The sequence below is a fragment of the Harpia harpyja genome, chromosome 10 (assembly GCF_026419915.1).
Source record: "Harpia harpyja isolate bHarHar1 chromosome 10, bHarHar1 primary haplotype, whole genome shotgun sequence".
Classification (NCBI taxonomy): domain Eukaryota; kingdom Metazoa; phylum Chordata; class Aves; order Accipitriformes; family Accipitridae; genus Harpia; species Harpia harpyja.
The window spans coordinates 31,779,093-31,803,790 of NC_068949.1; the positions used below are offsets into that span (position 1 = coordinate 31,779,093).

The window sequence follows — 24,698 nt, forward strand, 5'->3', positions numbered from 1 at the left end:
TCTTTCCAGATCCTTTCAGTGGGCTTTAAGATGATGCAATTCTGCTGCAAATTCCCTGGGCCATTGCAGTGAGACTGTTTGCGCTTTCCCTGCAGTGCCAAGAAGTGTGGCCTCACTTGCAGTGCTAGCTGTGATTGCAGTGTGCTGCAGGTGGTGGTTGAGAACCTGCTCTCAGGGCCACCTCAGCTGGGTTGGGATGGATTCTGCTGGCCATGAGGTAGGAAGGCTGGGTGGCTTTGTGGAGAAATGTGTGAGCCCTCAAGCTGAAAAGCATGGCCAGTCCTCTAGTCACTTGATTTCACATAGTTTTTTGGGTTTTGTTTTTTCTTTTAAATATGTGTTTTGGGAACCATGAAGATGAAATGGTTTGGTCTTGTCAGTTTAGTTATGACTAATGGGAGATCAAACCATAACCTACTGGTATTGCTATGTTCATGGACTGTAAAACAGAGAAAATAAAAAGTAAACTGCCCTCATGTGGACATCTTTTGCTGGGTTAGAGTGACACATCCCATGCAACCTCCTGTTTCATATTTTGTTGTTTTAGTCATTTCCCGTGTTCAGTATTTGTCCATGCTGTGCAGAATGTGGAGTTAATTTCCCAGCTTTTGTGACCTTGATAGATGGAGTATATAAGCATTTCCTATATGATGAGTGTGTCACATTACTCTTTGAAGCAGGGAAATATCATTATTTTACATCTGAGAATCGAATTCCTAAGTAATTTGTTGAGGAGGTTGGGAAGTTTGTAGCAGACAATAGATTCAAACTTGGGTCACCTGGATGCTGTTTTATGACTTTAAGAGTATTCTGAAGTTTCATGACTTAGTGTTAATAATGAAGCAGATAGATCCCTTTGGCACTGACAGGGCCATTACAGCCTTTTGCCCTTAATCTATGTGCACTATCCTTACATGTATGACTGTATGTTGGCGCTTTCCAGAATGAGATGATAATGCTTCCAAACCTCTAGAGCTCAAAGGGATTAACCTCCAGCAGCTAAGCAGGATCCTATCCTTCTTTCAGATGCTGCTACTTTCATGGCATGGACAGCTGAACCTCAAAGAAGCAACCCCCTAAATTGCCTTAAGTTGCAGCTCAGCACATTAAAGTGACCTGAAAACTGATGGTGGTTTACTTTAATGTGCTAGGCTGGAGAGAGCATGGTTCAGGAGTGGTTTCCCATGTGGCTGGGCAGGAGCTGGTTATAGTAACCACTTCTGTCAAAATGGGTTTAACTCAAGTGTTCATGAATTATCAGCTGTGGGTCTTGCCAGCTTGGTTTTGGACACAGGGTACAAGTAGTAAAAGTTCATACCTGTGTTCTTGGCTGTGATGCTTCATAGGATCACTTGGGTTGGAAGGGACCTCCGAAAGTTTCCAGTTGATGCCTGCTCAGAGGGCTGACTTCCACAGCCTCCCTGGATCCTGTTCCAGGGTTTGATCACTATCATGTGAAAAAGATTTCCAGATACATGTAACTGGAATCAACCTTTGCCATTTTGCTGTGCACCTCTGAGAAAGGTCTGGCTCAGTCTTCCCTTTGCCCTCCCGATAGGTAGTTGAGCAATAAGATTCCCCCCCCCCGCCCTTTAGCCTTCTGTTATTAAGGCTGAACAAGCCCAGCACCCAGCCTTTCCTCATGTGATGTAGGTGACTGTGGTGTGGACGCTTTTTCATGACACTTGTGTGCCAAGTGCTTCTCTCACATGCCTGACTGATTCAGGTGTCTAAAAAGTGGCTGGTCTGTCAGGTCTACAAAATGCACACAACAATTCCCATGCTACTTGTGTCTAAAGCTGCTGGAAATGCTTGCTGTATCACTGTGTAGTTCAGGTGACACTTATCTCTCGTAAGACAGTTGTGTCTGCAGAGTTAGGAGTAAGGTTGACTTGATTCTGTAGTCTGAAGGCTTAGAGGAAAAATCAATTTATCTGTTGTATCAACTTTTGTTATTTACAGAAATAATTTTTTAAAACCAAAACCTAAACTGTGAATCTCCAGGCTTCAGGGGAAAGGTTGTCACCAGCGGAGTTTTGAAGAAGCTGAATAGTAAGATGTGTGAAATCACTGTTGTGTATGTGTGAGTGAAACTTAAACTGAAGTCTCCTCTTCCCCCTCTGCCCCGTGACAGCACTTCACTCGCTGAATGGTAGCTCAGTGAAGCACAGTTCTGTTTTCATACTGGCCAGCACAAATCAGTTCACAAATTTTACTCAAATCTATCTCAGTGTAAGTTTTCTAAGCAGATCCTATGTGAGTATTTTGGAAAGCTGAGAAACCTGCCTCCAGATAATTGCAGAGCGAGTGCCTCTGCATCTGTCTGGGTTTAGATGTTGGAATAATTCTCTAAAACCAATTTAAGTTGCTGTTTCTAGAAAGGTTTTCCATTTGGTCGATGGCTTGCACATTTGATATGTACTGCAAGAGCAAGCTCCAAGCAACGGCTTTGGGCATAGCCATAGACTGACGTCTCGAGCACCATGTGTCACTCGCTTTCCAACTTTGATTTTACATGGACAGAAATCTTTGAGCATGTGTTCTCTTTGCATGTGTATTTGCCTTGCTTATGCATGAAGCTTTTTCTTAAATCAAGCTAGAAAGGAGTCCAGTAAGACCCTGTGTGCAGGTTTGGGGTGGTGAGAGCTTGTGGAATTTCCTGTCAAGTGCTCTGAAGAGATAACCATCTGATGTCCAGATAACCACCCCCTGCTTCCCTCAGATGTTTTTATGTGTTTTTCTTTAAAATTGATGCTTGTTTCAATGCCAGGAGATAATCTGGGAGAATATGTGAGTAAGCAGGTGGGTTTTGACCAAAATAACTTTTCTGGATACTTTTTAAGCCTTTCATATAGGGGGGTTCCTGTGCCTATTTTCTTATGAAATTGCTTCACAGGAGCATCCCAGCATGCCATCAGGGCTCTGGGATGAGACTTTTATATTGCTTGACAGCTGCACTAAAACCAGCCATTTCCTGTTAGGCAAGATGCTGGAAGCAGTAGGTAGGGTCACTTTTTTTTTATCTCTCCTGAAGCTCTGGAATCTGAGAGTCATTAGTTTATAGTGGGAAGACATTGTGTAATGCACCTGGAGCTTGAATTTAGAAGATTCACTCTCTGCATAGTCTTGTTTGGGGTACATCAGCTCTTGCCTGGTGTCCTTCCGGGGAGGTGGAGAAACTAAGGTGTTCAACTCAATGGCTGTAGCAGCCTGCTGAAGGCTTCTCCTTGGGTTTTAGACCCGAGACCACCCTTTGTGTTGCTTATTTGTAAGCAGATGTCGGCAGTGAAAGGGAAATGGTACACAACTTGATTTTTTCTTAGGGAGGACCTGTGAAGTTAGTCATTGAGTACTCTGATGCTTTTTGTTACACCAGTCCTCTGTGTTGCCAATAGTAGTATCTTTGCTAGCTAATAGAAAAATCTTCTGAGATGGTTACTAGCTATGCAGTCTTAAAATGCTAGTGAGAGTTAGGCCTTATGGTACTTTGGTCTTGTCAAGCAGAGTAGTGGGCACTGCCCATCAGCTTGGTTTAGCCACCTTCTCAAACTTCTAAAATGTCCTGATAGGCTGATCTGGAGTACTAAAAGCTATGGATTGACAATTACTATGCCTCTTTTTTTTTTTTTTTTTTTTTTTTTGGGGGGGGGGGGTGGTAGTGGTAGAATTAAAACTGCTTTCTGATGGAAATAACAGCAGTTCTTCCTGATGCCAGGCTTAGAAATTTAGTGATACTGTATTTCTGGAGCCTTCAAAATGGTATCAGAGTAGCTCACCAGCAGCAGAGCAGGAAGCTTTGTCTTTGTAGAAGATGTGGGGAAATGCAATTAGGGAGTTGAAGCAAAACGCATCTTAAGTGGTTTCACAAAAGTAGTGGTGATGGAGCTGAAAACTGAAGCTGGGACAAGTCAGTCCACAGTACTGTGAGCCTGCCTTCGCTTCCCAGAAGAGACCTGGTTTATCTCCCTGGAGCTGCTGGGAGTGGAGCTGTGAATTCTGAAAGTACAGTCCTAACTAACCCCAAATACACTGAAAGAGCTTTCTTGTTGTTCCCACTTTCTTGTTGTTCCCTGGCTGAAATAATAGTAGTGAAGGGCCAGCATTTCCCTACATAAACTCCCATTTTCAGGGATTTGTTCACCTAATATATTTATATACACATACTCTTAAACTCTCAAAAAAATAAACACCTAGTACACTCTGCTCCTTGTCCAGAGCTGTGTAGTTTCAAAAGCAGAATTTCAGAAATACAGCCATTTTGCACTGCAGTGAAGCAAACCTCTCGTTCCTTGCAAAAGTGAGAATGAAAATGCTTTGGCAAATAGCTTTGATTTAAACTGAAAAGCCTCTGGTTTTCAGAGCTGCTTTTAAAGCAAAGGGCTAGTTTGGCTTTTGATCCTCTTAAGCTGGGTTATTTGATGTGAAAAACGCCCTGGGTACTCTGCTGCAGAGGGGAGCAGCTTTTCAGTACTCTGTGTGTGGCTTCAGGAGAGGGCCTGGCAGAGCGCGGGGTGGTGGGGGGCTCGGGGGGCCCTGCCGCATGGCTCTGTAAATAAAGGGGCCTCTATTTCTTTGGATTCTTTTGCTGGAACTAAATATCATGATCAGTGAAACTCTTACCTCATTAAAAGAACAAGCCAGACTCCTTCAGCGTATGTGCAGTGCTGCAATGTGCTTGGTTCTGCTGAGCTGATTTGCTGAACAGATAAAGGGAGTTTTAACCCAAAGAATGGCACGTAATATATGACCTTGGCTTTCAAAAGGTTTATTTTTGTTCATGTGACAAAATAAGGTTTTAATATTAAATACAGGGTTGGATTTGACTTGGCAGATACCAGAGCCTTCCATTACTGCTGTAGTCATAATATAAAACTATCTGATGTATGCCAGTGGGCATGCAAGCAAGCCAAGAATTTCTCCATCAGTGCTTGTTTTTGTGAAAACTTAGCCAGCTGCTTCGCAATAGGTTGGCTATAAAGGTGATGTGCCCTCGTGTTAGAGGGGGCAAAGCAGTGGCAGGCACAATACAATCCATGCTGTCTCTTTACAGTTAGTATCTTTAGTTTGGGGGCAAAATATGGAATTTCTTTTTTTTCCTTCTTAGAATTTTAGGGTGCTTAAAAGAAGCTTTCACTCAAAACTGCAGGGTTCAGCAGAACCAAGCCTAAACCAAACTATGTGAAATATTTGGATCTGTTAGTATAGAAACCGTGTTGCAGCTTTCAGTTTATGTACCTGGGGCCACGCACAGATACAAAATACTAATTTTGAGGCTTCCTTCCTGCACGTTCCATTTCAGATTGTTGTCTTACTGTAAAGATGAGGTGAGATGCTTTTGGACTGATGCATTGTAATTGTTTTGCTGAAGAAATTACCGGCAAAGCACTGAAGTGTTGAGATGCTGAACTGAGCTCCCAAAGCCTTTGTTCTAAATTGGCTGTAGTCTGAATTGGTCCCCTTCAGATTTAAAACAACAACACCAAAACAACCAAATCACAACCATAAAAACCCACCCCAAAACCACCACCCTAGTCCCCACCTCCCTTGCTCACAAAGAAGCCAACCCCAAATAGTGTCAGAATCTTGCTTCTGTAGAACAAAAAGTATGTATAAAAACGTGTTACCTCAGCAGTTGACACAGGAGTCAGTCAGGCTAACCTGCTATGGACGCTTTGCTGCCTGCTTGGAAGGGAACAAATTAGTACAGGTGCAGGTAGCAGTGAACTTGGGGGGTCGATGGAAGAGGTCATGAGCAAACCTGGCTTCTGTATGCTTTAGCAGGACTTATTCCATCTATAGGTTATCCTCACCCCTCCACACAGTTTTCTATGGAAATGAGGCTTGTTCAGTGTGTCTCTTCTGGAACTATATATTTTTTTTTTAGCTTATTGGTTGACCGTGGCTGGCTGAAGGTGGTTGACTTTTTTGGAAGTTTTCTGGAAGTTTGGTGAAAATTGGGAACTTGTGGGGAAGGAGCATGAGCTTGAACATCTACAAGCCTGCAAGGTGTGATCCTTTTTTGTCCAGTTCCTTGGCAGCCTGCTGAGATAACCCCAAGCAGTAGGGGTGTAGCCTACAGGGAGGAGGCTGCCATGGGAATCCAGTGTTTCCACATGGAAGTAATGAAACCTCTTGGTATAAAATTAACTTGTTTATGGGGAATCTTACTTTATTACCTCCCTGATCATGGAGGAGTTTCTTGGTTATGATAGGTGCATCTTTTGTCTTGTTGGTAAGGCCTTGAACAAAAATGGATACAGGTGATTTGGGGGAATGAGCAGCTGCTTACAGCCCAGCTGTAAGTGAGGAGTCTCTTTTTCCTTGCGGGGGATAAAAAGCCATTTGCTTGGTCTTCCATTTGTATGGCATGCGTATCTGGAAGTCTTGGGCTTCTTACTGGACAGATTCATTTTCCATGCATTTGTTGGCTGTGGCTGCTACTTGCCTCTCCGCCAGTGCACTGATGCATCCTTATCCTCACAAATTTTGGAGTCAGGGCTGGTGTAAGCACTTGCTCCCTAGTGAAAAGGACTTCCGTAAGAGAAGCCAAGCTGCATAACTTGGCTACTGGATGATTCTCTGTGATTTTCATTAGACCAAGGGTCAGAGGCATGTGGCAGGGTTATAGGTTTATTTAGTTCCTGAAGCTCATGTCTGCCTCCATTCTCCTGTATGTCTTCCGAACTTCAGGCAGGAGCTCTGCTCCTGGTTTATGATCTGTTGTTCATTGAGAGAAATTTTATGGCAGCTATTGAAACTACATTCAACTTACTTTCAAATACAAGACTTTTTTTTGAAGAATAAGAGCAAAAGCTTTGGCAAAAATGCAAACTGAAAATTACTATCCTAATTGCCTTCTGAATGTTAATATTTCTTGCTATGAAAGACTTGTCTGAATTAAACATAAATGATTTCTAAAATAATTGCAAGCTTTTAAAGTCACGTGTGTCACAGTTTCTTCAAAAACAAATTACGAACCTAAAATTAAACAAATCAAAGACTTTTACTTTATAGACTGTTACCTTGGAACAGCTGCACGATACAGGTGAATTGCATGTATTTAAATATTCACTGTAACAAGGCAGTGTTATTTTCAGCAACCTGTGACCATTAACTGTTCAAAAACATTTTAAATCTAATCTTTAAATACAAATCTCTTATGTGCAGATAGGATTTTTCTAAGATTTAACTGTTAATTTAAGAATTTGAGAATTATAAGTGTTGTATGCTGCTGCATTTTTTGAGTGTTTTTTAGAAGTATCTAGATTTTTTTGAATCTTTTGATTCTTCAGGGATTTTTTTAAATCTTAGAAGGGAATTAACTTACTGCTCATTTTCCTACCTTTTATTCTGTTTATTTTATAGTAGTTCTTCTCTATTTTAGAGTCTTTTTCATTACCATACAAAAAAAACATGTAAAGTAACTTTGCCTGTCAGTTTTACAGCTTTGCAACTACTGATACGTTGCTGACCAGCAGTGTTCTCCTAAATGCTCATGTTGCTTTAAATTTGATAGATACTCACCTGAACGCTTCTGTTACTCAGTAACTTGCGTATGGATCAATGTAAAGCATGAGTGGTCTTCTCTTAAACAGTTATTTCTGGGAAGCAGAGAGATCTGTGGAGTTAAAAAACAACCCACTAAACTCTAGCTCCATGCATATTACAAGTAAAGCTGTGTTGTTTCAGAAAGTGGCTTGAAAGGAGGAAATTCAATGGGGAGCCATCTTACTTTCCAAAAATGTTAACTGTGAAAGATCAGCTTGAAGGCTTTTTGTTAACTTTGATCTTTCTTAAAATTGACCCATTCATAATGTGTTTCAGTTTCTGGTGTATACTTTTTCCTGGAATCAATCCTTGAAAACTATCCACTTTGAAGTGTTTTTGTTTCTCCCTTTAAGAAATATTTCTGTTTTTCCTTTGCTAACTGATGTGTGAAACTAATAAAACACTACAGGGGTGCTGAATGTACAAAGTACCACTTTGCATATGTGAGGCTATCACCATCCTGTATCAATCTTTTTGGTAGACCTGCATGCATGATTGCAGAACACAGGTTTCATTCCACATCCAGATTCCACTCCCTGGCTGGCTGGTTATTCAGTAAGCTCTTGCTTTGTTTAAGAACCAAATGTAATTATTTGACTTGTCGCTTAAAAGTACACTTGTTTCCTAAAAGAGGTTTTATATGTACCAGTTGACCACTCTGAAATGTGTTTTCTGCTCTGTTCATAGAGAATTTGCTTCTGTAGTATATAACTCACATTCTTTCTTGAGGATAATGTGGAGAGAAATAAAAATGGGCATGTTAGTATATTTTCATACTAATGAAATAAAGACTTTATTTGCTATATTGTTCACTCCTCTTTATTGCAGCTGTCTGACTGACTTCCAATACCTACTCTTTTGTTTTCAGTCACAGATTTTTATTTTTTTATTTTATTTTTTTCTTCTTAGCATTTTAGGGGTATTTAAAAGAAACTTTCACTCAAAACTGCAGGGTTCAGCAGAACCAAGCCTAAACCAAACTATGTGAAATATTTGGATCTGTTAGTATAGAAACTGTGTTGCAGCTTTCAGTTTATGTACCTGGGGCCACGCACAGATACAAAATACTAATTTTGAGGCTTCCTTCCTGCACGTTCCATTTCAGATCGTTGTCTTACTGTAAAACTGAGGTGCTTTTGGACTGCTGCATTGTAATTGCTGTTGCTCTTTGGGCTGTCCCATAGTCTAGTTCTGTCCTTGGGTACGTTTCTTAACTAACATCATTTGAAAGTCTACTACAGTCAAACTTTACTTGAAGAATCCTCAAATAAAGTTACATTGCATGCTGAAGGAGTTGCATTGATGCTTAAGTCTGATCGGTTTTAACACTTGTTATTAGGCAGGGTCACCATAAAGCATTTCTGCTTCAAAACAAACTCCTTACTATTGGAACAATCCTTCAACACTTGGAGCTGGTCACTGCACTGCAGTTTTTCAAATGGAAAGTGCGCTCATTACTTTCCTGACTTCTCTGTTACTGTTTTTTAGGAGGAGTACAATGTTAATGCTTTGTGCTTTGTATCTTTCATATGTGCCAGCAAGGTACCAGCATCCAAGACATTCACAAAGTTTCTCCAGAGAATTTACTAGTGGCTGCAGTTGTTGGAGATTTGAACTTGCAGAATGATACTGGTTTATGAAAGCTTCTGTAAGGTGCCTTTATGCTCAGTGTAAATCCTTCCTTCTTTCCTCTGCCTTTGTGGAACAGCCACAGCAAATGAGTGAGAGATGCAATGACAGCTTGCAAGTTTGTAAGTTTGTGTATTTGTCCATGAGGTTTCTCATTTTTCACAGGCAAATGTGGCATTTTTAGCTGTTGGGAACTTGGAACAGGAAATTTCCCATATATATAAATATTTTTAAAAAGGATTCTTGAGGACTAGTTTTCTTGAAACAAAGAGTAGTATGGGGTATCCTTTTATTTACTCCTTTTTGTTATAGCCTTGATACTTCGATTATGACTTTATTCTCCTGGGTAGACCCTATCTGACCAAACCAAATAAATTGGCACCTATCTCTGCCAAATGGGGAAATGGCCAAACTACTGCTTCTTGAACAGTAGTTGTCATATTCAATGCTTTTCCACTGTTATCCTCCTAGATATACAAGGAGAATGTATGCAGGCATATATTGGAGCAAAATGAGAATTAGTGCATCGTGTGAGAGGTTATTAACTTCCTGCCTGCATCTTCTTGTTTCCCTCTCCCCTGCTCACCATCTGCAATGCAGAAATTGTGTGCTGTACTTCAAAATATTCAACTGTTTCAACCCAGAAACCTACTACCCAGTACTTTAGTTGCATCCCACTTCTCAATGTATAGACATTCAAATTCACAAGGGTGGAATAACATTACTTTGTTATGCACTTTCTTTGGTGTTCCCATTTAGCTATCAGTGCAAAACTTACAATCATGTTTTAAAAACAAATTTAAAAACAAATCGCTGAAAATCCCACCGGTCCCAGGAAAGAAGTCATGGTTTCAAGGCTGCATTATTCTGACTGAAAACACTACTATGATGGTTATCTTTGAAATTGTATTACATCAGCTAACCTAACAATGTTGCGCCATTTGAGATAGAGTAGACTGAAATAAGAGAATTTCTAAACTTATCTTTTCTATGAGGAGAACACTCAACCTTTTTCCATGGTCCTAATCTTGAAGCCTGCTCTGGTTACAAGAAGTATGTCGTGACTTTTTATTTTTCATTCCCTCCAGGTTTACAGGAACAGATGGACCAAGTGGTTTTGGATTTGAGCTGACGTTTCGACTAAAGAGAGAAACGGGGGAGTCGGCACCACCTACATGGCCAGCAGAGTTAATGCAAGGCTTAGCCAGATACGTCTTCCAGTCAGGTACTGCAGGGTTAAATATACTGCCTCGCTTTTTCCTGCTCTCATTCTGAAGGGCCGCATCTGTTACACTGTGTGGCACTTGTCTTATCAGCGCTCAATCAAATCTTGGGAATTATCTTTGTGTGGGAACCCAAAAATGTGTGTTCCTTCCATCAGCCCAGCTTGCTGGGGACAAACCCAACTGCTGTTCAGGTAACTGCAAATCCCTAGTATTGAAAAGCTGAAGATATAGAACAGTTAGTAACCATAGGAAGCCTGCCCAGTGGCTCTTTGTTGCTTTCCTGTGGTGTTGGTTTTGCCTTCTCTTGGTAAGAAAACCTCATTTTCTTATCCTGAAATGGCTGAGGAGCACCCATCTGATAAGGTCTGTCTTCTCAGCAGAAGGGCTGTAAATTCAAAAAAAGTTGCAGTTCCTTCACAAGCAAATCTCTTCCTATGGTCTCTGCAGTTGAGCAGGAGCAACATATGTAAACAAGAAGTTGCTGAGATGAGAAAATGTAGAAGTCATAAGGGATGCCAAGGCTGGAAGGGCTAAGGAATTAACAACTGGGAATCATTAATGCAGATGGAGACTTGCCAGAAAACTGTGAACCAGGGTGCCTACAAAATGTCCTCTTGCACTACTCTTTCTGGGTTTCATTTATACCAGTAGATTGAATATTAGTTTGTGGTGTGACCATGTGAACACCCACAGAATGGTTGAGCGCATAACGTACTTGAAAGGCACTCTTCAGCACCAGAAGATCTGAATGAAAATATTTTAAGAATTTCTTTTAACCTAGTTTGAGGTCCTTTGCAGGTAAAGTACCTTCTAAATCAATGATTATTGTATTTGTAACATTTGGTACTTGTTCTACTAGTTAATAAATTGCTCAGTAACTTCTGATTCTATTGCTGTTTTCAGTCAGCTAGCTGACTCTCAAAGGGGAAAGGTCTGGATGAAAACAAGATTGCTCTGCTAACCTCTGTGACAAATCTGAGGCAGTGGCAACTCTTGTGGGGTATTCCTTTCTAAGTATTGACTGACAGAGATCAATGTCAACACAGATTATTGCTTGTCTTCATATTGGGAGTGTCTCTTGTTGGAGTTTAAAATGGTGCAAGCATTTTTTTTGTAACCTTTGCTATGTAGCCGTCTTCCCCAGTTGCCATCCAAATTGGGGCTCTCATTTCTATCTTGATTTTTGCTACTCTTAAGCATCTAAATCCATGTGACTGTCATCATTTTTGCCATTGTTTGAGGTTCCCGTCTTGCCTAAATTGTATTGTACCGTAGCTGTTTGATACTGACCATGCAATCATGAATTCATACTCACATTTTCTATGTATTGGCTTGCAGGGTCTGAAGAACACATCTGAGTCTAAAGTCTCCCTCTTAACATATAACATGTTGTATGTTATTTTATATCTATCTTGCATGTAAGACCCCTTTTGGAGCCTCTTAAATGTTCTAGTCCAGTGTAGGTTCTCATAACACTCTCTTTAATATTTCAGTGCCTTCTATTTGCACGTTAAGCAGCCTCTCTGTAGCAGTTGCTTGTCTGTCTTATCATTTTAATGGGTGAGAGGAGGTCTGCAGAGTGAAATGGGATTTGGTAGGGTACTTTAGGACAAACTTCTCAGTGACTAAGCTGGCACTCAGGGCAGAGACTTTCCTTGTTTGGTTTCCTGCACAAATGCAGTCTCATCTTTCTGACCTCAAAGCCAATCAACTGTTTTTAGACTGGAAAGAGTGGTTGTGCCCATACATATCAGTGTGATGTGAACTTCTAAGGGCCTCCAGTATTATCCTCTGCTTATCCATGCTGGTTTTGACTTTCTATCCACCATGACTCTTTAAAGGCACTGCTCAAATATATGTTAATGGATTCTAGCCTCTGGCTGTTTAGCTCTCAATTTGCGTTATTAAAAACCCAGTATATGAATCATAAATTGACTTCTTTCTTTGAATATGAAATTGAGTATGAGCCAACGCTATGCTCATCATGCAATAGGCAAACCACATGCTGGGTTACCTTAGGGAGAGCATGAGCAGCAGATTGAGGGAAGCTATTACCTCTTTGTCCTGGCACTGGGGAGGCCTCACTTAAAATACTGTATCCTGTTTTGGGCCTCCTGGTTTAAGAGATGCTAAAAAACTGGAGAGAGTCTAGGGTGGTTGGGGTCCTAGAGCACGTGAGCTATGAGGAGAGCTGGAGGGAGCAGGGCTGGTTTAGCCTGTGAAGAGAAGGTGCAGGGTGATCTAATGGGAGTGTACAGCAGTTGGGAGGGTAGTTACAAGATTGTGGGGTCAAGCCCTAGGTAACAGAACAAGGGGCTACAGCTCTGAGTTGTAGTATGGGAGGTTCTGGAAGGGCTTCAGGGAAAATTTGCTCACAAGGAAGCTGGCAAAGGACAGGGAACAGTTTATGAGAGAGCTGGTGGATCTCCGTTCATGAAAAGGTTCAGGGCTTAGCTCAACAAAGCTACAATGGCCCTGATCTAGCATTGGTGATGGCTCCACTTCAAATAGGAGGCTGGACAAGAGACCCCCAGAGGCCCCTTAAAATATCACAGAAGGGTTGGATTTTTGGTTTTTTCCGTATAGCTTCATGCCCTTCAGCAAGCAGCTGTGTGCTGTCACCAAGTATTACAAACCATTCCTTGCCCTGTATAAAAGGAAAGTGTATGCTGTTGCAGCAAGTGATCAAGCTCTAGTTTTATTTTAGTACAAATTTGTTTATCACTTGTCTCCTTTGAATAAGAACTTTCTCAGGCTAAAATCTTCTGGCTAATCACAGACATCGAGTTAATCCTGACAAGACAATGCATTTAAAAGTAAGACTTGTAATGGAGCAGACTGTCATGTTTCTTCTTGGTCTCTCAGGGCGATACCAGTTGACCATAGCTAGATGCAGTCATCTTCTAATTTAGTGTAAGCTCGCTCACTCCATTGCTTTGCAGAGTCCCCAGTCCTTCTGCTACATCTGACATGTCCCGCTTTGCTTTGCTTTACTCCCATGAGCTGCCCCTTCTTGGGCTGGCAGTCTCCAGAGCAATCACCATGTTCTCCCTTGCATCACCTCTGGGTAATCAGGCTCCCAGTGCTCGGCAGTGTGTTTTTTTTCCTGCCAAATGGGGATTTTCCCCAGTCTAACCCGCTCACTCTGCAAAGCCAAGTGAGCTTCTGCCATCATCTTTTTTCCTTGGTCTCTTACAGGACTTATCTGGTCAGATGTTAAAACTTCAAAACTGTGAAGTATTTGAAAGGGTGGTTCTTCTGAAGCCCATTGGGCATTAGGCAGGCTGTGGCATGACAGCATTGTTTTACATGATGAAAGGTTTCTTTTTGCTCAAGTTCTTTCTGACCGTGCCACTTGGAGCATTCATCAAATGCAACAATGATAAGCGTTGTTTGATTCTGGCGTATGTACCTTAATGTTGTTCTCTTCAATTGTTTAAAAAAAATCTGCAGGGTTTCTTTAATACTCCAAAATAGCCTTAAAAACATTTGATGAACCAAAACAACTTAAGTAATGCTTATGAATCCATTCTGAACAAGAAGCAAGGAAAAAAAAAAACAACTGGCAGGAACTTTTTGGATAGGCTCCAAGCAGTTTCATGTATCAAAAGATTGTTTACTTTGAAAGCTATGCTAAGAGCTAAATTCTTATCTATTGAATAACAAGCCAACTTTTTAGCTATCATGGATGTGCTTTGCTGGGTCTGGTTGAAGTTGAGGGAGAGTAAGGTGTAGTTATACTCCTGCTGAGCCTGAGCGTTTTCAAATGGTGATGACTGGGTTGAAGACTCATCTAGCAGCTACTGCTGTCCTAAATATTATCGCTATGTATTGCAGTTGCAAAGCATGTCTCATTGCAAGTGATGTATTTTTGTAACAAACACTTCTAAGCAAATGAATGTTCTGTTCCTTTGTTTCCATCTCTCCTGCACTGTGGCTGTGCTTTAGAAAAGCAGTCTTCTGCATTGAATTTAAGACCTCTTTGAGCCTTGGCTTCTCTGTTCACTGTAACAAATGCTTGATGCTTTGTGCTTTTGATTAAATGGCACTACTTCCCCTCCTTCAACAAAACTAAGCTTGCAAGTCTCAAAATATTTTATTTGTGGCTTTATCTGTTCTTAATTTTATCACTGTTTGACCATGATCACAAATTCCAACTCTTTTATTTTTAGTTTTAAAAAAACCCCAAACCTGCCAACCTTGAAAACTAAACTTTGTGCAATTCAGTGACCTTAGCTTGTCATGGTTCGTGGGTATACTGGGAATATCTCATGGTAGAACAAATTTATACTTCAATTCAAATAAAGAGGAAGAAACAATCTTTCTACAGAAAGCTTATCCAGGGCTTATTACAATTGTTAACTCTTTAGGTACTGCAGTATTATGATGCTTGATCAGTATAGAGAGGGTATGGTTTGTGTTTTCCTGAAATTAACATCTGCTTTTTTTTTCCTCTCTAAAGTTAGGTTGTTTTCAAGGGCCTGCCTTTTATACATCATGAGGGCAATATATTGATGTAGCATGGAAACAAATGTGTTGTGTGTACGAGTTCTTGCTGCTTCCAGGTTCCTTGGCCTGAAAGAAAACAGCTGCAGCTGTAAGGTACAGGTTTGGAGAAATTGTCAGGAAAAACTTGTCATGCATAGAGCCTAAAGATAATGGTATAGTATATGTCATGGTTATATTCTCTGCAGTGCATGAAATGTAGTGGGGAACTAGCTAGTGAAACTAGCTTTAGAAGTTTTAAGATGATGTCCATGAATTAGTTAGAGGTTTGCAGGTTGGCTGAGCTTGATAACATTTACCCCAGAACACATCAGCCTGAGTAGTCTGAGCCCCCACCGTTGCAGGGGGGGACATGACAAATGGCATTACAGGAGGCTGGAAAATGGCAAATGCTGTTCTTTGCTGCCCGCCACCCTCCCTACCCCCTCACCTGCCAAAAAAACTCCTTGACAAAACCCCCAAAATTGCAAAAACCTGAGGTTTCTAATTGGTCAGACTTCAGGTCTTGAGAAACTGCTGGGAAAAACAAACCATCTAGAAAGTATCCAGGGAATAATGGCCATTCCAGCATGGATTTATCAAGAATAAATCAGAAAAAACTAATTGTGTTGAAGTAACAGGCACCATGGGAAGCAGTGAACGTTGGTTACCTTGGTATTAGTGATACACTTGACGTTGTCCCTTCCAACAAGTATGTGCGCAAGCTGAGGAAATGCGATCTTGATAAAAACGAAAGAGGGATGCAATAGTGGTTGGATATTTAGACTCTTCAGTAATTGTCAACCACAAAAGATGTGTAGAGTTTGGATTCCTCTAAAATCTGTCCTAGAGTTCATGCAATTTGGTATTGGCCAGGATGATGAAATGCAGAGTATCCTGATGAAATCTGCAGACGCAGCAAAGCACTATGGTGCTGAGGGCTGGGATTCAGAACAACCTTTGCAAATAGCAGAAATGGTCTGAAGTACCGATGTGCAGTAAGGTCAGGGAGGTGCAGCAAGTGTGAGGTCCTGTGCTTACACAGGAATAATCCAATGCACAATTATCAGTTGGGGAAAGGCAGCAGTTCTGAAAAGGAGGAGAAAACGATTCGGAGTTACTATCACCAATGAGCTATACATAAACCAACACGCTCTTCATGCTGAGAGATAGAAGTTAAATTATTCTGATGTATAAATAGAAGTGTTCTGTGTGTTGCATATGATGGGGTCCTACACTGCTGGCAACACCTTGAAGGGAAAGGGAGAGCATTGTATCTCATTTTGGGCAAAAGACTTCGTCAGATGTGTCCAAATTGGTGAGAGTCTGGAGGAGAGCAATAAAAATGACCCAAAGGTCCAGAAAATATGACCTGTGGAGGAATGATCAAAAGTGTTACTTTTGTTTAGTCTAGGGAAGAGAAGATGGAAGGAAGATGTGAGAACAATCTTCAAATATGCAAAAAGTTGCTGTAGGGAATAAAGTAATAAATTTTTCATGTGCCTGCTGGGGATATGAGAGGCCTATCAGTACTAAAATTTCTGTAAGGTAGGCTTAGGGTTTGTCATTAGGAAAAACTTTCAAATGGTAAGTGCAGTGAAGCACTGGAATAGTTGCAGATTCCCCATTGCTGCATACCTTTGAGAACAAATCAAACTATTCTTCATGGATATTTGTCAGGAAGAGTTGATCCTTCCTTTAGGTGAGGGCAGAGTAGGAGCCTCCTTAGTCTCCTTTATATTATAAATGTCTTGACTGACTAGGTGTCCTCTTCAGGTGTTCTAAACATAATTTTCTATGGTTCCATAAATACATAATTTATCTCTTTTCATAGTCTCCTGATTACTAGTGCACTAAAAGATATTTAAATGTGAGTTTGAAGCCTCAGCTAATATAAAAGTTGAATTTTAATATTTAACCTTTGACCAGTCAGTAGCAGGAAGCTGTTTGTGTCTTGGGGACTGCAAAACAGTAGTAACAAAATGTACAAGCAAAGGAAGTAAGCATGCAAGATGCAATTTGTGGGTGGTGATTTAATGTATATTTCAGCTGATTACTTAAGGAGAAACTTACTTACATGAATTATTCCTTAGAAAATTTATTACACTTTTGAAAAGTGTATTGGACAGAACTAATTCCAGCAGGTACATGATGAGTTACACATGTTGATAAGAATGTGTCAAAACAATGACCAAACTAGCTATAGCTGATTTGTTGTGTTGGGTGTTTTTCCCACAAACACCTCTCCTGGCATGTCTGCCCCCTTTGCACTGTCATGGTGCAGTATTCCCTTTTCAGAGGATAAGAATATGAAGGATATGAAATATCTTCTCTTGTCCTTTAGTTATTTCTGTGAAACCTGCAGGAACTTAGTATCCGTGAGCTTCTGTCCTCTGTCATAATTTAAATCTGTGGGTCAATTTCCCAAAGTTACTGGAAAGGAGGATGGTTCTGACTGATGCGTGCAAGTGCCCAAGGCAGCACTGCCGCACAAGCCTTCGGCAGCCAGGCTGAAAAGCAAGCCCCAAGCGAGGTATGTCTAGCCTTCCTTAGTTATTTCTGACATGTCATACTTTCTTCAGGTAGAAATTATTGTCTGGTGGCTTGTCTATAGTTTGAGGAAGCAGGCACACTGTTTCTGCCTGTGTGCACGTTGGCCCAGTGCATCAGTTTAGGGCCATTATGCCAGCATTGTGTGCTGCAGTTTCCCCTTTTTTAAACAAGGGTGATTACAGGAATTGTAAGGACTGCAGGTGTAGATGGACTCTTCTTATTCAGTAGTTTTCATCTGATTCAAGTTAGTTTAGTCTGAGCCACAGAGGCACTTTGGTTTGACAGGCAGTATAACTTACACTGAAAATAGGACTCAGTGGGATTAAGTGATTTGACTGGGGTCACAGACCTGCAGCCATTAAGCCAGCATATACCTTGACACCTGCTGCCCTGGTATAACTGCTAGGCCTCATCTTCAGATGTGGAGTCCAGAAACCTTCAATGTGGTAGCCTCAGTGACTCTTTACTTGCCAACATGTTTTCAAACATTCTCGGCACAGGCCAATTTCTGTGTGTAAAAAGGAAAAAAAAAAAACCAAAACAACCTGACATAAACCCAAAAAACCAAACTCAAAACAAACTCCTTGCTTCCTTGAATACAAATGAGGCTTGTCTAGCTTGTTTGTAAAACAGTGTTTATTTCTTCCCAGTAGGATGACTAAAGCCAAATAAAATCTCCTGGTAATTCATATATGTTTTTCCCTGACTGTGCCTTTATTTTTTTTTCAACTCTAGGCTGATTTATTGTTCTCTTCTGGTTGCTATAGCTCTGAAATATATATATATTTTTTTCTATCATCTGTTTGTAATATTGACCAGTTTCCAGTGTAGAGCTGGCCCTGGCTCCTCTGTAGTATTCCAGGATTTTAGATTAAAAATGGGGGGGATTAACTGTGTTTTTTAGCTCTACAAAGAAGTATAAATCAACATCAATTTCATTTCAACAGAACCTGTTACGTAGTGAACTCTGCTGCACAAACACTGAAAGTGTAGCACAGTAAATTGCCATAGGTGAACAGGACTCAACCAAGTGCACAGGCTGCGTGCCTTTATTCTGCAAAGGGGTATGGAAACATTAAGTCACTGGTTCCAATTTAACCCAAGTTTGTCATGGCCAAAAGCTCTCATCATCTGATAGTTATTCAGTGGTCCATAAGAAATTGGTTGGGTTTTAGTCTAATTCCTCTTAGACGTTTCCCATAAAACAAGCTGTTCTGTGAGCAGCAGCACAGATCAAGCCTGGTCCTTTACGTCTTTGTGTGCTAGCCCCTCTATGTCCCACACTGCTGCAATAAATCCACTTCTCCCCATACTGCTGCCTATGAGCTCACCTCCCCAATATTTCCCATCCTTCCCCCCATCTCCTAAGCTAGCCTTGTCACATCCCCTAGCTTCCAGCTGGGACGTACGTGCTGTGGCTGGTACCAAATGACATGCTGACTGATAAAACAAACTGGTTGCTTGTGTGCAGAGCAGTTGGCTGACATGCTGGGCATGACAGGCAGCTATCGAGCTCGTGCTTTGGTCTCCAACCTGTTGCTGGCTTATCCCAGAGCTGGCTGGAGGCTCTGAAGTTGTTGGGGAGGGAACTGCCAAATACAACTCTTGTAAATTGTCCTGATAGGCATTGCACCAAAGTGCTGGTTGCAGATGGACCCGGCCCTTTTTACTCCCCCCTGTAGATGACAAATAAAGCTTATGCAGCACTGCTAGTAATCCAGAGAGAAGCATCTCTCTGAAAAGATGCCGATCAGACAGACAACACTGAAGAGACCTCATGGGAAATGTTTCTGTCTGCAGAAAGGATGACTCTAAGAGGAGACATTTTGTAGGAACATAAATGTGTCTTCTCTTGAAGTATTCTCCCAGGGTTGTGCAGAGAAAACATTGAAGCTGGGACTGGATTTACTCTTACCATCTTGTTGCTGTTACTGCTCGGGATGCTCAAGGGTTGAAACTTGCCTGCTGGCACTATCTGATCACACTGCCCTGCCCAAAGCTGGATGCCCAATACCTGTTGCATGTCCTGCCAGATGAGGCTCATCCTGCTATAGCAGCTCTGCTCACTGTGTGTGTGTGTGTGTGCGCGCGCCCATCAGCTGACACGAGGCAGTGCCAGTTGCAGAAAACCCTTCGTTTGCAGCACAAGAGATGACAGCTTGCCTCATGTCAGCCTCAGCCTGCGTGTGCAGTTGTAACCTATGCTAACTTGAGTGTGTATCTGAGCTCTTGGAGGAGAGACATTAGTGTTGCAGTGTGGCTTTATGTGTTTTTTTTCTTTGAGTGCGCTTGAAGGATGGGGCAGCTAGACACCTATCCACTTTACTCACGTGGCAAGTCGCAAGAAGCCTTCTCACTGTTTAGTCTTTGGCATCAAACTTTCTTCTCTAATCCATTTTGGTTTTTTTCTGTGGCTCTTCCGGGTTTGGTCCAGCAGAGCTCTTTGAAAGACGTTACAACTCTTCTTTTTCCCCTCTCAAAGAACCTGTAAACTTCCAGTGCCTGCTTTTAATGTTAAGATGGTCTTGCCGACACCTAGCAGGGGTCTGTAGGGAATAAGCATAGCAATATTGACCATCTGCAACATCCAGGCTCTTTGGCGGAGGGAGCCTTTCACTTGGAAAGGAAGGAGAGGACAGGTCTTGGCACCGGTGATGCTGAGACTGGTGCATGGGTCAGCATGCAGAGGTGCTTCTGAGTTCCCTACATGAGATTAATGCAGTTCCTCTCCGCACATTTGCAAAGCTTAGTATTATTTGTCTGTTTGTATGACTAATTTTGGGGACCTTCAGAGTCCAATGCTTTTATTTTTGTTTGTGAGGCAGGGAAACACACTCAGCTCCATTTTGTTGCTGCGTACCGAGGCACAGCCTTGGCAGTCATTAGAGAGGAACTTTGCAGTGGCCCTGGCTGTGGCTGAGGCTTCCTAGGCTGTGAACTAGTGCGCACCTGGTGGCCTGTCTTCCTCTGAGTCCTGTCTCAGAGTGGTTTCAGCTATGGGTTGTAAACTAGCATAGAGCAGAAATACAGCTGTGAATGCTGCTGAGTGCTGTTATGCTACCGTGCAGGTGGTGTGCCCCTATTCTCCTTCTTCCTGGCAGCATAAATGGAGTTGCATGACCTTAGATTTTGGCTGATTAAATTAACTTCACTTCTCTGTCTGTTCAGAATAGGCAGGGTGCTGCCCCTTTGTAATACTGGAGGCACCCCAGTGCCAGGCTCAGTCCTGCCCTTTGCCTTGGAGCACTGTCACTTCTTCAGCCGCTGATGAGACAAACTGGCAGTTATTTAGCTCTTGCTGGTTTTGGTGGGTAGCAACTCCCTCACCTTTCTGGGGACTTGCTAGGACATTGTGTCACACTGGAGAATCTGTTCTCCACAAAATTTCTTTTGCTATGGTGATAGAAAAGCCCCTGCAACCCTCTGGCCAGGCTTAAAAAGTGCTGGGCGCTTTCTCAGGAACTTGAGAGGAGGGGACCAACACCACTGCTGTGTGACATTGTCTTTTGCTTCATCAGCACTGGTGGTGTGAACCTGGACCGGGCAGGTTCCTCCCAGTCTGCAGTTCAGCGGTAGGAAAGCATGACTGGGAACCCAGGAGTTTCCAAAGACACCTGTGCTCTCATTCAACTTGGAGGATGAAAAGTCTATGGGTTATGTTGTCAGTGAGCTAGTTACGTAATATAAATTAAAGCCTTTTCTTCTCTACTTGTCTAACCTCATAAGTTCAGGCTTTTTTCTCTCCTGCAGTTTGTCTGGACTCATGAGTCAGGCTGGGTACTTCCTGTGCCTTGTTGTGGAAGCCACTATTGTCTCTCCGACTTGTAGCTCTCAGCTGAGAACAGGTCTCTGACTTTCTCCGGCCCCAAAGGGTAGGTTGACACTAAGGCATGGAGAGACTGTGCCAGGAGCAGAGGCACAGAAAGTCTTTGTTCCTTATAAAAGACATTGTTGAAATAGAAGGAAAGCTGTCTTCCCTGGGGTGCTTTACTGATTGCATAGTATTTCTAGGCAGTAAGCAAGGGATCACAACACTGCCTAAAAGAGAAGGCTTGTTTTTAGCTGCTACTGGAATTTAGATATAGTAGGTTTAGGCCCAGTTTGAGTTGGCTAAATTTCAACTGATGCTGTCCCTTTTAATTCTGTCAACTCATGTCCTGTTTCTGCCTGAGAAGTGAACTTGGCTCGTTGCTTTTCAGCTGTTCAGTACAGTTCATTCAGTTGGTTTATTTTAAAAAAGAAAAAAAAAAGGGGGAAAAAAGATCAGTCTTCTCTCTGTGCTTTGAATCAGTCCACATGCCCTGAGGCTGCTCCCCAATGTCAGGGATGGACAGAGCAGCAACAGTTGTAAATCTGATACACGGTTGCATTTATAAATGCACAAGTTGTTTTAGCCTTCATACTGCATGCAGGCTGCCACTGGGAGAGGGAGGAAAGAAACAGGCATGGAGACCCAGAGGAAGCTGTGTGACGCATCTCCGTGCAAGGCTGCTGCAACAGCCGAAGTGGTAGGAGGACAGCCAGCAGGCCCTGTGCCCTGGGATGCTTGGATGCTGGCCCCTAGCAGGTGTTTATGCTGAGTGGCCGCAGTTCAAGATCAGAACTGATCTTGCTAGTGTTTTCTGCCCGAAGTGGAGGGGAGCCGAGCTCTCTGCAGGAAGCCTTTTCTCCATCCTACCCAGAGCCTCCCTTCTGCAGGAGGGTAAGGAGGAGCCGACATGCTGGGTAGCAGCAGGCCCTGTTAAGAAGAGCATCTCTGACTCCTGCAATAAGGAAGCAGGAGAGAAGCTGCACACAGTCAGCCCAGCCTCGGACAAAGGCTCTGTCCCCTGTACTGAAGGAGGAGTGCAAGACAAAGGAAACAGCTCGGGGAAGGCAGAAAACTCCCCCTCCTGCTGGTGTGAGGTCCTTTGGCATCTTATATATGAGGTCTTTGTCCCACCCGGCCTTCCTGGGAAACGGAAGCAGCCGCTTTAATAGTTAAAAGCTTCTGCACAGAACAGTGTTGCCTCCTCCTATCGAGGAGCTGAAAGCCACAACACAGAGGGATTGTTCTGCAGTTGCAGGAGCATCCTCTCTTGCTGCCTGTGTGCAATTGTTTGGGATGCATAGAGGAGACTTTGAAGGTTACATGTACTGTGAAAAGGACTGTTTTTTCCCTTGATGGCTGCCAAGCCCATGTTAGATGAAACTGCAGAGAAGAGTGGACTGAGCTGGAAGTTGGGTTCACTGTTACATATCCACCTTCTTACGCTTTCTATTGAAGATCTGTGCAGCAAGTGGTGCTCAAACTGTGCTTTCTGACTAACCCACTCTGCCTGTGAGAGTGGCAGTACATGGAGCTCATTACAGACCATCTTCTGACAGCCTCAGATGCAAAGATCCTTTGCAGCAGCCTGCTCAGCCAGGAGGCAGCAAATGGGCACAGCAGGGGAAGCGTTTTGTTCTTGGTGGGGAAGACGAAACTGGGAGAGTATATTCAGAGGCTGCAGGCAGCCCAGAGCCTGTGGAAAGTGGACTCTCCTGCTTTTTGGTTTAAAATTAGGGGCTTAAAGGAATCATCTTGGAACACTTGGGATGACGTTTCAAAAGGTGCTCCATGAACAGGCTGGCCATTTTGCGTTTAAACCATAAGTATAGCTCTTGGACTAAGTTTGTGTGTTTCCTCTTGCACTACTGTAATGCATTGGTAGAGCTCAATGTGTAACTGATATTTTACACAAATATGTGTGAATACAAAGTTCCTCTGTTTCCTGCCCTTCGGCCTCCTGCTTTGCCAAAGTAAAACAAAAGTTTGGCCTGTGCAAGCTTTAAATTCCTGAAAATTTAAGAGAAAATAATCAACCACTGAGAAAAACGCTACAGTGCACTCTCAAAGACCCCTCCCTTCCTGTCCATTATAAGACCCAGAACTAATGCCTGGGTAACTAGAACTCTTTTTCTGAAGAGATTCCAATGTGATAGCTCCGTAGGTGTTTTCTCACAGACCGTCTCCCCGTTCTTGCCCTTTCTTGAGTAATTTTTGCTAAAAGGGATACCCTAGTGCAATCTAGCAGTCCTGTCAGACATCTGTACTGTGAAGGCTATTAAAAGAAGCTGCTCGCATCTTCTTTGGATCCTTCGGAGAAGGATATTGCCTTTGCTTCCCTTTCAAGCTCCTTGAAAGCTCTTCAACAGAAACATCTCATAGGTAGATATCTAGGGGAAGAACACAAGTGACTGTACGGTCTGTTGGTGCTCCTGTGTCCATCCAAGCATCCATCCTTCTTGGTGGCTTGCACATGCGCAAGTATGTAGGAGGTCTAAAAGCAAGAAAAAAAGTTTTTTTTTCTCCTGATGCAGTTCTCTTCCCTTGCTGAAGACACCTTGCTTTGTTCTAGTTGCACCTGGCTGGGAAACATTCAGGTAACCGTAAAACATTGTGGCTTTCACGTGCCAGAGCACAGGATAAGCTTTTTTAAATGAAAGGCAAGTATCTCTTCAAATTGGACACGTGGGACCATGTAATCTGTAAATAAACTGTCATTAAATACCTATTTTGAGCTGAGTCCTTATCTGACAGGAGATCCTGCTGTATAACATCCTTTCTCGCTCCTGGGCCTCCACCCCATCCTGAGGCTATTCAGTTTCTGAAACTATTGAAGCTATTAATACTATCCTTTGAAGGGGAGCTGTAAAACGTGTCTTGTTCAGGTGAAGGATGCAGAAAGCTGGTGGCAGTGCAGCTGGACAGAGGTGGAAGGGTCTCTTGCCTGGCCTGGAGCTTGGGATTTGCGTCATTTCTGCTCCCTTGCTGTTGCTGGGCTGGGGGATGGAGAGGGTAAGGAGAAGATTGTCCCACTTGCCTATTGGAGGAGGTGAAAGCAGCCCAGTCCTGCAGCACCCAAGAGCGATGGGTCTGAGTGACAGGGTATAGAGGAGCAAGGGCTTGAAGCAGGAGAGTTTTGTGGGGCTGTGAAGGAGCAACTTGCATCTGTGTTCATTTTCTTTCTCCACCATACTCAGCAGTGCCAGGTAAGTCCTTCCTCCAGCCTTCCCTCCCTGTGGGAGGGAGCCATGCAGATAAATCTGTAGATAGGTGAGAACTGTGTTGTTACAAAAGCAAGGCGGGAGGTGCATCCTGCCCCGGGCAGTGCTAATGCCAAGGGGATGCCAAGTGTGATGGATGTGCCAGCTCCTGCCTCTGCTGACTGCAAGGGCTGGAGAAGGCTGTAAGGAGCAGCCGTGGAGGAGCTGAATGAAGTTGTGGGAAGGAGA

General features: G+C 42.7%; 1 protein-coding gene across 3 annotated transcripts in view; it reads left to right on the top strand.

The window, feature by feature from the left end:
* The window catches only part of SUFU (SUFU negative regulator of hedgehog signaling), a 99,761-nt gene that overhangs the window by 18,420 nt on the left and 56,643 nt on the right, over window positions 1-24,698 (top strand). For all 3 annotated transcript variants that reach the window (XM_052800217.1, XM_052800218.1, XM_052800219.1), the window contains one exon: window positions 10,266-10,402. In XM_052800217.1, the coding sequence (XP_052656177.1) occupies window positions 10,266-10,402 (137 nt within the window). The remainder of the gene's footprint in view (window positions 1-10,265; window positions 10,403-24,698) is intronic.